Source organism: Platichthys flesus, chromosome 13 (assembly GCF_949316205.1).
Source record: "Platichthys flesus chromosome 13, fPlaFle2.1, whole genome shotgun sequence".
NCBI lineage: Eukaryota > Metazoa > Chordata > Actinopteri > Pleuronectiformes > Pleuronectidae > Platichthys > Platichthys flesus.
This window is the reverse complement of record NC_084957.1, coordinates 5,416,638-5,431,153: the sequence shown is the minus strand read 5'-3', so window position 1 is coordinate 5,431,153 and position 14,516 is coordinate 5,416,638. Positions and strand designations below refer to the sequence as shown.

At 39.8% G+C, this 14,516-nt stretch overlaps 1 protein-coding gene across 1 annotated transcript in view; it reads right to left on the bottom strand.

The window, feature by feature from the left end:
* Window positions 1–225: 225 nt before the first annotated feature.
* Window positions 226–14,516, bottom strand: part of LOC133967725 (transmembrane protein 163a-like) — a 46,992-nt gene continuing 32,701 nt past the window's right edge. The window contains exons 3-8 of the mRNA XM_062403353.1: window positions 13,596–13,639; window positions 12,751–12,842; window positions 11,038–11,134; window positions 5,866–5,977; window positions 4,222–4,363; window positions 226–4,092 (exon numbers count right to left, since the gene is read on the bottom strand). Of these exons, the coding sequence (XP_062259337.1) occupies window positions 4,032–4,092; window positions 4,222–4,363; window positions 5,866–5,977; window positions 11,038–11,134; window positions 12,751–12,842; window positions 13,596–13,639 (548 nt within the window). The 3' untranslated portion in view covers window positions 226–4,031. The remainder of the gene's footprint in view (window positions 4,093–4,221; window positions 4,364–5,865; window positions 5,978–11,037; window positions 11,135–12,750; window positions 12,843–13,595; window positions 13,640–14,516) is intronic.

Here is a 14,516-nt window from a genome sequence, read left to right as displayed (position 1 = left end):
CATCAAAAAACAATACTCAATTAGCAGACATGTTAATGGAACTGATATTTATGAATGTGTCCAATACACAGATCCAAATACAAATCTGGATCTAGTGAATTTAAATGTGGGAGGGAAATCTTTATGTGATACTTGAAATACCATTGAATAGTGTGCATACAAGTCATAACTGTTTTATAAACTTTATTTTACTTTTCCTTAAGTACACATCAGATAATTGAATATTCGTCCCCACTTCCCTTGGAGGTTGACCTTCCACGACAAACACACAATGACTCAACAGCATTGATGAATAAGCAGGATAGAACTTTATTAATCAATAAAACTTCGCTCTTTGACAAAGAAATATCATTCATTTAAATAAATAAATGGTGTTTACATCCTCTGTAATACCACTGATATCATTACTGTACAAACAGATAAATAATGACTCTGTTACATAGTCAGCCTCGTTGTCACTTCAGTTACATATATGTGTGTTGTATGTGTGTGTGGTTGCAATGCTTTCATAACCACTGCAACTGTAAGGGGTTTTAAAAGCCCATGCAAAGCCTATAGTAACAGAGAAGTGGTTTCGGTATTGCTATCATAATTGATTTTCATTAAATGAAGTGAAATGATTGGGTTTGATGTTGATGCCTTTTCTGGTGCAATAATAAGAATCAGTTCATTCATCGATACGATTACAAATTACACAAACGTCATCGGAGCGGACGTGTGGTTTCGGGGATTTGGCACAAGGTCATTCAGCTGCAAAACTGTGTCTGAGCTAGTTCAACAAAAGAATGATACAAATTCCTATTCAGTACCACTCGTCGATAATGATTTGAGGTTCAGGGATTGTGCAAACAAGAAATAAATAATCATGAGTAACTTTTCACAGATATAGAAGAGTCTTAGTGAGCTGGAGTGTGGCGTTGAAAAATGTCCTGGAACAGGGGGGATTTTTTCTTTTTTTTATGAATGAAATACAAATGCAACTGTTGTGATTATGGGCTTACAGACAGATTGTACTCCCTTTTTCAGTTGTTGTACTTTTCCAGTGATTGACAATGAGCACAGATGCTTCCAACACCACTGAGGAGCGAGAGCTACGTTTCTGTGGCATTTATCTTAACAAGAGAAGTGGTCTGAAAAAAGTGCCGATAGAGAGGTAGAAAGGATTGTGTTACCGAGATCGAAAGTCTCCACTTTATCCGAACACAACAGTTTTACCATATGGGCGACAGAGCCAGTAAAGCGTACTGTCACTGAGACTGTGTTAGAATGAGCTTGTGGCTGTGCCTATGTGGTGGTGTCAGCATGTAAACACTGTGCTTTGCTTGTAGAAGTCATGGTAAGGATTGTCGTCTATGCATCGGAGAGGGGGGGGGGGCATTACCAATCAGTGTGCTGTAGGTGAGTTGAACTGGTATGAGCTTCACACCTTCAGTTTCTGGCTTAGACTTCAAACAATGCAACTGAAGACAACACCGAGGATTTTGCACCTTGTCCAGTGTGTCAACTTACAATTGATAATTACAGTGTAGAGTGGATGTAGGCCCGTTCGGAGTCGCTGTCCAAGACCTTGTAACTGTCTTCAGCCTGGGATCGATTTCAACTCTCTCACACTGGTTTCCAGTGCACTGAATACTAATGGACTCCTTTTGCCATGTGGCTTACGACCACAAGGGGGCGCACAAGCATTATAAATTTACATTCACAGGCGGAAACTAGGCCTCAGACTGTTTTCGTTCACTTAATGGAATTTAAATGAGGAGGCAATGAGCTCATCCAATATATTTGCAGATAATACAGCATTTGTGCATCTGTTCATTTATCATAAAATTTGTCTCATTACATTCGTATAAAATTAGTCGACTAAATTAAATCAAATTTGTGAATGACATAGGTCATTTATATTTGATTTTTTTAGAAAAGTGTCCTTCAACAGGACAACAATCTGCAAAATTAATTTCTGTTTGAATCAGTGTCTCACTGAGAGTTTGGGACACCAAGTGTCCCAAACTCTCAAGTTCAATCAAATAATATGGATTTCTGTGGCTTTCACACGCTGTCAGCATTTAAAATCATGATTTGCTCTGTGATAAAAAGTGCTTTTAGAGGAATTTGTAAAACACAGCTGAGCCTTGGACAGACAGATCACACCTACACCCAATCTGAGGTTTCCACTTACAGTGCAAAAAACGTACAGTTAGAACTCGTTGTTTCATTTCACCAATAATCTACAGTAATATGTAAAACAACATTTACAGTATATGCACACCAGAGTAAACAAGTTTAACTATATGCAACACAGATCATACTGCAACTATGAGCTGTCTACTCCAAAAAGCCTGTTTATGTTGGCCTTAAATCGCTACGACTATAGTGTCTTCTGTTACCGATGCACCTGAACAGTGTAATAAACATATTTACAGAGCGCGTTGTGTGTATTAACATTCTGTTCATGTCACATAATAAAGAATGATAACAATGGGAACATGCAGAACAGAGCAGACACATGGAGGAAACACGACCTCTGCTAATGATATTCAGTGTAAATTATGATATTCCCACAGGCTGCCTCATCTTTGATATTGTGCTTAGATTCATGTGAGGTTTCATCCTCCTTAATATATATATATATATATATATATATATATATAAATGTAACAAATAACCCGAATTGATCAAGTACATAAAGAAAATGCCAAACAGGATAATAGCCAATGTTATTTTTTGATTTCTCATCTATTAATTATCTAAGCCTGATAGGTTTTTTACAGCAATATTAATATTCATGTGCTTTTTTCCATCTCACCCTTATAAAAACATTGCAAATTATTTACTTTTGACTGGTAAAACTTTGTAATGTCACTGAATGTTTCAAGTAAAAAATAGTTTGATTATGGATTACAGTTAATAACTAACCAAGGTATGTGTTTGTGTATGTAAACAAATCAAAAGACTATGCATGTACAATGAGTGGCAAGGAAACATTACAGCCACTTAGACAAAACAGGCTCAATACCCTGAACTCATTTCGTGGTTAGGTGTTTTCTTTCGGGGCACTGAGCTAAATTGGCAGCAGCTACTGGTGAAAACGTTGCTAATTGTACTATACTGTATAGTGCAGAAGGTTGTGCAATATAACACCAACAGGCCAAATAATGTCAGCTTTGTGCAATCAGGTTTCCTGCCATAGTCTGACAAATAAGTGTTGTTAAGAGAATCCTGTTGATTTTAAGCCCAGGGGTTTCAGACCGAGGCTGACCTCACCGCGGACACCGCTGCTTTTCACCTTTGGGACAAAGGGCTGCTGACTCAGCAGAGGCGCTTTCTTTCTCTCTCTTTTCCACTCCCTCTCTTTTTCTCTCAGGAAAAAATTACGATCTGAAGTGGCTGCATTGAAGGGAGGAGGCTGGTGAGGCGTTGAGGGGTTCTCTTTTGTGTTACATGAAAGGAGCCGCTGTACTTAAGTATAGCTGATGATAATGATAATCGGATAAATAAATAAATCAGTGGGCAGCTAAAGATGGAGTTTAGCTACTTCTCTTTACAGCATATTAGCAGCACCTACTGTATTATACAGGCTGAACAAACAGATTGCTCTTGTTGGTTCGTGAGTCTTTTCCTCATTCTACGAGTGTTTCTTATGTATTTGTGGTTTTTATGGATCAAAAGTGAAGAAGAGTTAAAAAGAAGACTTCCCAAGAGAAGGTCTTCAATCATGTCCTTTCCTCTCAAGGTCTCTCAGACATTTCTGTGTGTGTGTGTTTGTGTGTGTGTTTGTGTGTGTGTGTGTGTGTGTGTGTGTGTTTGCAGGTGACTGTGCTATCTACAATAAATACAGCATATGTTTGTATGTCAAATGTATGCATGTGTTTGAGAACATATGTGTGTAAGGTCCCTCTGTTATGCAGAAGCGTAGCTTTAGGTAACCAGAAAGACAGAGATGAGGGAAGAGAACAGGAGGCAGTCAGGATATGTACGATATGTGTTTGTGTGTGTGTGTGTGTGTGTAGAATTGCTCTTTTGGTCAACAACTCTCACTCAAAACGTTCATAGTTCCTTGTCTGCCTCACACGGGGCACCATGTCCCTCAGGAGTCTGTGGAGACAGAAGCATGATCTCATTGGAAAGTGAGGAGGCACAGTATCTTGAGAGTACTTAGCACCTGGCAGAAACAATGAAATAGGTCTAATAAATTTAGAGGATTGTTACTAGCTTATCTCTTACTTGACACCGTATCCGAAAATGAGGAGTGCCATGAGAACTCCGATGGTGCCGTCCAGGTACCAGACATCGGGATGCTGCTTGTAGACCTCGGCACTGATCAGAATTGAAAATCCCATGACAGCTCCAATCATAGAGTTAAAGGCTGCGACAGAGAAAAAGTGGAAAATATAAGGCCATGTCTACACAGAAATGAACATGGCCAATGATCTGTGCACTTTACAGGGCTGTTAGATATAGTGATAAACACAACTCTGTATGCCATACTGTTTCTCATCCATAATTATTTATTGAGGAGTCTTTAGTTCCTCCTTTATGTTAAGCTAATCTACAGACGTGAGAGTGGTATTAATACATTCACTGAAAAATAGTTTCCAAATGGTGGCAGTATTCCTTTAAACAGACCTGTAGCGTGCAGTTGGCAAATGAAGGATATTTGTGAGTGGTGGAGTGTTGTGTTGCGATTTTCTAAAACCTCAAAGATATAAATGTCCATATAGACTACTGTAATTGTTGACTGTACTTGAGTTACCCTGTATGTTCTCTCATGATTACATTTCTCCTTGTGAAAGCGTGCACTATGCGTTATTGTCTCGCCTGCAGAAAGTAAAGTCTTGAGGGAAATAAAACCTGGCTCTGAGAACAGCAGACTCAGGTTTACTGGATTGATGTGTAGTGCATTCTGTGACCTGAGTATTTCAGTGTGTGTTGGTGAATGTGTGAATGTGTGTGTTGTGCTTTTGTTTATTTGTGTCTATGAGCCACTAGTGATAACCAATTACTTCTTTCAATTCAGTAGTATAAGCAACTTAAACCATTGAATACATAAAACGCTTACTGTATTTTGTGGTTTTGGTTGTATTCTTTAAGATACTGTTTTCTTTTGATTTTCACACTTATTTTTGTGAGGTTACTGTGTCTTAATCCTGCCCCTGGCCTGTCACACTTAATTTCAATTGAATGTCATTATGTCATAACTTCTACTCCATAACATCTCAGGGGCAATTCTAGCTTCCAGTTAATTTGCGTACTGACACTTTGAGCATTTATATTGAGCATATGAAATGAGTTTTGGGAATAATTTGTAAACAATTATGTTAATGACCACTTAACAATATTTATATATATATTGATATTATGTATTGCCATTCACCCATTCATACACACACACATTGAAACAGTGCATCTATGGGCAGCATGTGTGTATTCATTTTTTATTTAACAATGTAAATATTAAGAAGTTAGAATTTGATACAAATGTATCAACATATATATATATATAAAATTAATACATCAAGGTGATTTTCTGTTTTTTGCACATTTCTTTGTTACTCCCTCTTTTATTTTGTTACGTACCCCTGTCTCTCGTTTCAGATTCTTTTACTTCCCTTCCTCCTCACTGACGGTTTGCTTTTCGCCGTTATTAGTTTCACCCGACCACATTTTTCTCTCTCAAAACCAACACAACTGAAGTGACTGACTCTATTAAAAACTGATCCCATAAGTGAAGGAGTGATGTTCTCCTCAGTATTGATTCAGATAATAAAAGTTAACTCAGAAAAATTGCACTTTTCTAGAGCAATTGTACAGTCTGATGAATGACTATGATTGTTGTGCTATTGAATGTGTGTGTATGTGGCATCCTACCGTCAGTGAAAAGGGCCCGACTAGTCAGCACTCTTCCCAGCATGAACTTGGCCACGGCCAGCAGAATACAGGTGAACCCGCTCACTATGGACACGCTGAAGAGGAAGTCGTCCTGTGGAAAGACAGGAGGAGAGAAGCTGCATGAATTACGCACGTTGAATGATAGAACAGTAAGCAAAAGAGCAAAACAAACAATTGGTTTGCGAGGACATTAATAAAAGATGCAGGCTTGACTTGGCGTGTCAACCCAAGGACAACGAGAGGGTGCCTCAAAGTGCAGCGAGGGTGTAGTGTTGTCAGCGTAAGTCTTGAAGACGGCTCAGCAAAAAAAAAAAAAGGCATGACCCGGGAGTATCTCCCTTTCACATTTAATTGGCCGTGGAGGTGAGAAGAAGGAAAAGAAAGGAAAAACGAGTGCTATATAATTTAACCTCCAACCTCCCAACCAGTGAATAGTAGTGATGGTTGTCTTAGGCCTCTGCTAACATGCAGAATTAAAAAACTTTCATTCTGTTGCTAACCTGTGTTCTTTAATCTGAACTTCTGCACATTTGTCTGAGGACGATTTGGGACTGTGTGGGTGAATGAAAAGTAGATCTGCTGCTAAAACAAATGATCCTGAATAGGTGATTTATTGTCTGGTCCATTTGATGTCAGAAACTGTTCTAAATATCCAAAATACTTAGCATCGTATATAGCCAGAAAAAGTCTTAAATCGTGAATTGGTTCTAAAGATATTTGCAAATTAATCACATATCAATCAACAACATCAATAACTGATACACTGTTGACAAACACTTGATCTAAATGTGTTAAAGCTTATCATTAGCTCATTATTGGTGACCTTGGAATAAGGTTTTTGGAGAAACCAGTCGTCTTCTATATGTGATAACACAGCTGTCTGCACTGGAGTTTGTATCTGCACAAATAATATGATGTACTGTTCAAATAGTAATGCGCCTGTCAGTGCAGTGATGTGCTCCAGTTTGACTAAAGTGGATGTGAAATGCTTTCACATGTCTGCCTGAAATAAACTGTCTGACAAGCATCTGCACATTCATTGAAAACATGCACTATGTATTTGTATTTTGAAAATGCTGCAGCTCAGATACTTTACAGGGGTTAATTTATATCTGCTTATATAAGTTTATATGTCTGTTAAAAAAAATTGAAGGTAGATTGCAGATCTGAAAAGTGAAGCCAATGCAGTGGTGCCTGAATCCTGAACTCTCTCAAATGACCAGCAGAGGGCATCTCCAGTGATTGCAAAATTCAGTAAATTTTGCAATCTAAATTATCAAGTATGATGAAGCAATAGATCTATATTATTTTATGTTAAATTATGATCGCCATTATTAATCTGCATAAAGTTGAGTGTATGTTCTTTTCACAGTAATATATATATTTTGTTTTTTATATATATAAAAACCAAAATATATATAATATAAAATTTACTGATTGCAAAATTCAGTAAATTTTGTTCCCATTCAAAGTCAAACAGACGATAAAGCCAATATGCATTGGGGCATGGATAATGTGTGATTGACATCTAGCACTGTCCAATGGGTGCAGGTCACAGGTGTAAGTAAGTTGGCGTACAGTGTCTTTGAGCTCCGTCACGTTACTTCTTGATTTAAAGAAACAAGATGGTGCCGTACAAAACGCCAAACTTGAGGCTTCAAAACAAGAGTTTGAGAGAGGGGAAGAACAGGATCCCCTTTCTGTTCCTCACAGGTGATCCCTCATGTGTATATCTGCTTGTAGCATCAGTATGTGTTGCCATCTCTCGCTCTCCAGCAGGCGAGGAGTTCTCTGTGTTTTCATCAGCTGCTGGATGCAGACGGCCTGCTATGAGAGCAGAAACCCAGGACGTGATGGGAATCAGGATTCCTACATTATCTGCAATGCTCCGTCTACTCATGAGATTTTACAAGCCAATCTGTCACGGGTATAACAACACTTTACAGTCCACGTATTGTGCAGCAGATTTAGTAAGGATGTTGGATATACTCGAGAGCAGTGTGTATTCCCCAGGGCTCTTTCTGTCCTGCAGACATGTAGAAACTGAGCACCTGTGATAAATCATTTCTGACTGCTGTCTGATGAAGACCTCTGCCAACAAGTCTGTTGTGAAAAGTCTGAAAATGACCAAGCAGATGAAAGATAGACGTGTTAATGGAGGAAGACAGACTGGGTGAGCTTGGAGGGAGAGGTTAAGGAAAGACAGATGAAAGAGGGCTGAGGGAAACAAAGAGAGAGGGGATGTGGAGGGAGAGTTGGAAAAAAATATATATATGAGGCCGGGAGAGACTCTGGACAAATAAGACAGAGATTAAGAAGTAGCCAGACTTTAAACCACCGCGTCTACAAATTGCCCAAGAAAATCTGCCAGTGTCAGTAATTCAGACAGACAAGCTATTTCTTCAAATCATAGATGATCAATTACATGCACTGGGTTACATACCCAGGATACAGAGTTTCAATTCTGTTAGCAAGCAGAAAGAGAAGAAGAAGAGGTCGGCAGCACAGATGGCGTTGTCAGGAAGCAAGTGTGTAAGTGAGTATAAAAAGGAAAAGATGAGGGATAGGAAAAGGGAGCGAGCTGCTGAAGGGACGTCGGGGAGCGTCAGTGAGGCAGACAGTGGTAATAGGCTCTTGCTGGTGTCAGGAGGCTCCTCTGAGGCCAACCACCCACAGTTCCTATTAACATAATGGCACCGGAGCATTAAACACAGTCTGCGGAGAAGCTGCTGCCCTCGTTCTGCCGCCTCTCCACCGGCTCCAGTCTCACGCCGTTCTCTCTTTGGTTTGTGGTCAAAGGGGCTTCAATCATAACAAACACACACTTAAAGACAACAGGACACACACTTTGTTTGTCCACTATGATAATGAAACAATCTCACATGAAGCCTCCCCACATTCATCCTTCCCTCAAATCTTGTTTATCCACATGAATGCCGACATAGGCTTCTCCTTCTAATCCGTGTTTCAGTGGTTGTCTTTTCTGTGTCTGAACTTAGTACCCTGATAGTCTGTTGCTATATTTACTTTTACTTTAAGGGAGTAATCTATTATTAATTCAGCTTTAATTTATCAACATGTCCTATTGACATACCTAAGCCTATTTATAAAAATGGAGGTTGTGCTTATACACTTAAGCATCTGAGAAACTAATTTGTTGGAAATAAAAAATTCAAAACAGTTATATAACTTAATTTATCATGATGACTTTGGGGGCCCTGGGCAAAAGGGACCTTGGGGGCCATAAACAATTATCATTGCTGCTGACTAGTGCAATCAGCCATTGGCCCCTCTCAGCTCAGGGTACCAGCTACTATCTTCCATGTTGTACAGGGTACAGGGTACAACATGGAAGATAACGTTCATAAACATATATATAAACAAAACAGGTTTGAATATGTGTTTAAAGAAAAATCTACTTTAAAAATGGGTTATGAGGAAGGAAACTGATTTAACAAGTATGTTACTCACCTAACATAGACAGACCTTTTTTATTTATTTACAAAAAGACTCCACAGGGTTTAGAAAAACTCTTTGAATGCTGTCAATGAATAAATAATGTTGGTTCCATAAGTCTCAAATGTCCTCTAATTTTAGAGTGTGTTGACTTTAAACAACATCAACTGGGGGAAGTGAAGATACTCTGGGTGGTGAGGGACCTGCTGGCTCCTTAGCTAAATCAGGAAGTGGCTCTTAAAGCTTTGAAGCGACGTTATAGGACACTTCAGTGAGGGGGATTTGGTGGCATCTTGTGGTGAGGATGCAGATAACCCTAACCCAGATTGCAGATTTGACTTGGTGCCAGTGCTACACCGGTTAGTTAGTTACCTGGACAGATTGTGAGGGTTAAATATCTGACAAGCCAAAAAAATCAGGGTTCAAAGTAGAGAACTGGAAACGAGGAGCTGGACACTCCCCAAAGTGTGTGAGGGTGGAAGAACTGGGCAGTGCCCCAGCAACAGAAGGAAGAGACTATTTTCAAGCCTTATTCATAGTCTTAACACCTCTAGAGAGCTGTGTGTCTGTGTGTGTGTTTGTGTGTGTGTGTGTGTGTGTGTGTGTGTGTGTGTGTGTGTGTGTGTGTGTGTGTTTGTGTGTGTCTGCGCTTCTGTGTGTGTATGTGCCAAAGAGGAAAAAAGGAAAACAAGTCAGGTGGAGGGAGACAAAAACTCTGACGTCTAAAAAGCAACGGCACAGAGCTAAAAAAAGACACAGAGCCCACAAGGATAAATGATGTGTCTGTGTGTGTGTGTGTGTGTTTGCCTGTGTGTACATGTGCTGGGTGTGTTTGCCCTGATTCAAACTAAATGGGTATTGTTCACATTCATCCATTTTCTAATGTCTTTATAAATGTGTGTATTGGGTGTGCAGGCTGCCGGGAACTCACCCACACCTGCATCTGTGTACCCCTCTTATTGTTTCATTATGATTAAAGTTATAACTAGAACACTTACAACTATGAAAGAGCTGCTCTCGACCTGGATCGGACAAACCAGATATTTTACTGTGTGAATCTTTTCTTTTTTATTATAATGATATAAGGTGTGAAATTGCCCTCAGTCTGACAACACGTCACAACTGGCTCACTGTGATATACATCAATATTTGGACAGTTCTAAAAATATCGTGCTCAGTTTCTGGAATCACTTGATAGTGCACTATCTGGTACTTATGGCTTTGAATGTTGAATGAGAAATAAATATATTATGCAGCGGCACCATGGAACATCATGCTCATGGCATGTGCACTACTTTCTACTCACAATTAACCAATAGAATCACACTACAGCTGTGATGATGATGGAAACACCACTGATGATTAATTCAGCCTGAACTTGCTTCTCATTTAAGAGCGGAACACTAAGTGTCCATTATTTCGGGAATAGAGAGCAGGAGATTAATTCCCGACATAACTTCTACAACAAGTAATACCTTCAATCTTTTAGCAACAATGACATTAGTTCAGGTACAGGGTTATGGTTAAGGTTAGATAAACATAAGATAAGGTTAGATAAAGATGTGACATGTGATCTGCAGTAGAATCAAACCTTGCACGGGTTTTTTAAACATATATTGTGCATTTAATTTTTCTGATATGAACATAATTTGTATATGTGTGTGTGTTTGTATGTGTGCGTGTGTGCTTTCTTACCACTTCTGGGAGCATCTTGGTTGCCAGATTATGGATTGCCTTTCCAAGGATGCACAAGGACGAGAGAACAAACGTGACCCCAAGAACTACACACGCTCTGTAGGAGACAGACAGACAGACAGGGCGAGGGTTAGGTTGTTACACAAAGTGGAGCCAAGCAACAACTTTAAAAGGTTGACACTGGCACAGTGACACTTGTCTCCCAGTGCTTGTGTATTTCTCCTGCATTTTCCCCCATGGTTTTGATGCTTGTAGTGAAACTGTTGTAATTCACTGAGAAAAAGGAAACTTTTCCTTCTCTTCTTGCCTTGAAAAATCACTTTAATTTCGTGCCAATTCCGAGTTTCAGTAAGACAAATTAAACTATTATTGGTCTTCAGTGCTAAAAACATGAATGCATTAAAGAAAAAGGAACTGGGCGACTCCTGCAGACCACATAGTTAACGTTATAATGGGAATACGAGATTTCACTTCACTCTCCAACCAACAACATCATATCTCTTCATCTGCTCGGCCCCAACTTTCTCAAATGGGTGTAAATAGCTCTCTGTCTCTCTAGCATCTAGGTGATATGCGTCTGTTTCTTTGTTTAAATACAGCACATGTGGATATGTGAGAGAGAGAGTCTGTGTGTGTGTGTGTGTGTGTGTGTGTGTGTGTGTGTGTGTGAGTGTGTGTGTGTGTGTGTGTGTGTGTGTGTGTGTGTGTGTGTGTGTGTGTGTGTGTTCGTGTGTGTTAATGGTAGGTGGAGTGGCAGCTTGATATCTCATAATCTGCCAGACAAGCCGAGGTGCTGAAGTAAGACGAAGGAGGCTCTCAGCGACCTGACAGACACTTGATGAACTCTCCTGAGCGGCAGCGGCCCTGACAACTGATTGGTGGAGGCGAGCGTTAAGCAGTGATGTACACTCACATTACAGTGAGTTACTCAGTTCAATGCGAAATGAATAAACAGACATGCTAAAAAACTTTCTTTCTGAGCTCCGGGTATTTGCATAAAACAACTGAAAAAGCCTAATATAACAGGCCTTGGTAAATAATGTGAAGTGTTAAAGTGTCAGTAATAAATCCAGCAAACTCTTGATATGAAAGAGGAGTAGGATGGAGAGACAAGACCCTGAGAAACAGATCACTACACCTCTCGGCATCCATTCATCCTCACATCTATTTATCATCTACACCTGCAGCAGATGCTAGACGTTCACATCATCATCAATTTAATCAAACCTGGTTGTTCCATCAAGGGAAGGAAAGATTAATGTAACTGATAGATTGATGAGGAGATGAATACAAACAGTGACAAGTGGAAGCTCTTCCTTGTGTCTTGCTGTATGAGGCTTCCTGCTTCCTGTTCTCCCCCCACCTCGCCTGCACACCTGAGCTGCTTTGCCTCAATCTACTCTCAGAAAGTGAAGCAGTGGATAAAGACGTGTTCATCCCTCAAGCCACCACCGGGGTGTCAGACACACTCAGTGGTAGACAGGCCATACGGACGCTGTCTCTGAAGTTTGTTATTGTGTATTTGCCTGATCGCCCATTGTTTAAATTCACCTGCCTTCTTACAGCACCTCTGTTTGGATCCCATAGTTATATATGAAACATCTTAAAGCCTCGTCCCTATGTTCGCTTCCTGGTCTAAACTCATAGGTTAATCGATTCATCATTAACCTCATTAACATCAACATCAATCTCAGTGCTGTGTTCTGTACTCACATGTACTCTCTGTGCGCAGAGTGCACCGCTGCTGCATTGCTGTAGCGCCAGAGGACGATGAATGATGACATGACGTCCAGTGAGGCATCGAACTGCAACACAAGAAGAAATCAAGTGACCAAGGAGAGAAAGGAAAGAGCGGGAAGCTGGAGCATTAGAGTTAGTTAACGTCTTTGCATGGGAGGAACTCTCAAATGGGTTTTTGAAAATGTCAAGAGATTGGTATTTCAGTTTCACTGTGGGTGCCCTGGCTTTACTTTCTCTTAGGGCTCCATATAGGTGGTTGGTCTATGATTACCACTGTATATGATTTTATGCTTCATTTTCCAAAAAACAGCATGATCATTATCTTCATCATCACATGTGGAAACCTGTTAAAACCAATTTTCAACATCATTGTGCAAAGACACCCATGAGGAGCTGCTGTGATCTTATCCCTCTGAACTGTTCTCTCTCATAAACAGCAGAAGCACTTTCTAATTAAAATCTGCTCTTTAATAAAGAGATAGCTCCCACTGCAGATAGCAGCTCATTACATTTCAATCACGTTATGCTAATCACATTTTTCTGTGTGTTGATGATTTTCTCTGATTATTTCTTAAACTGATCAAACTCTCAAGTCACTTCTTGAAGTGGTGAGAAGCTTTATTTTGGCAAAGGGCAGCAAATCTCTTGAGCAAACACAAACAGCAGCTTGACATTCAACCACAGTCTCTGCCCCGTTACCTTGGAGACAAAGGGACCAATAACCCTTTGGATACTGGGATTCATTAATAAATCACCAGGACCCAGGTTATGACTAATTGATCAATGAAAATGGAGGAAAAAAGGAAGCTGGAACTCACGGCAAATCCAAAGGCTGACGCGCTGTGTCTCATGAATGATAAAGCTGTAGAGAGAGAGAGAGAGAGAGAGAGAGAGAGAGAGAGAGAGAGAGAGAGAGAGAGAGAGAGAGAGAGAGAGAGAGGAGAAAGTTAGTTATAACATTAACATGACATATATACAAAGGAAGGTTTGTGAAAACATTGTTTAGGGAAAACAGTGTCTGTGTGTTTTAAGGTGTATTTTGTTGACAGACGAAAGTAGCCACATCTGCTTGATGGTGTTGGATTACTCATATCAGGAGCACATCATATATATACTGTACATATACACACACACAACATCTATATATACCCACATGCCACAAGGAAGACAGTCAACTCTCAAGTAATGTGCAGGAAGGAAAACTTCTTCAGTGTTCAAAGCCCAAAGTCCTGCTCCTGGCCATGAATCACTCACTGTTTAGTCTCCACCAGCTAATGAAGAAACTGTCAGGCTCTGCAGCAGCTGCTGAATTCTCCACCATACGTTTACTCTTTCTGTTTAAATAGCGGCCTATTGCATCGGTAAAGAACCAGACTGATGACAGTGCTGAACTAAGGTGTTGCTGCAGCCAGTAAAACCAAAATAATGAGGTAAGAGTTTAGATATTAGTCTGTGGAGCTGAGGGAAGCTGCAGAAGAGATGTGGGATAATTCTCAATCACATGAGCAACACCTTTTAAATTAGACACGGCCATTTGATACATTTTTCATATAAACATATGAATTGGTGGTTCTTTAAATTCTGCATATTATTAATCACATTCACGTTTTCATTTGCATTGAGGTGTTATATGTTGTTTTGAATTATCTTAATAAGCTCATAAAAAAAACAGTGTGTAACAGGGATTTTCCCAATGGAATTATGTTACTGTATAAATAATCAACACAATTGTGGTATTT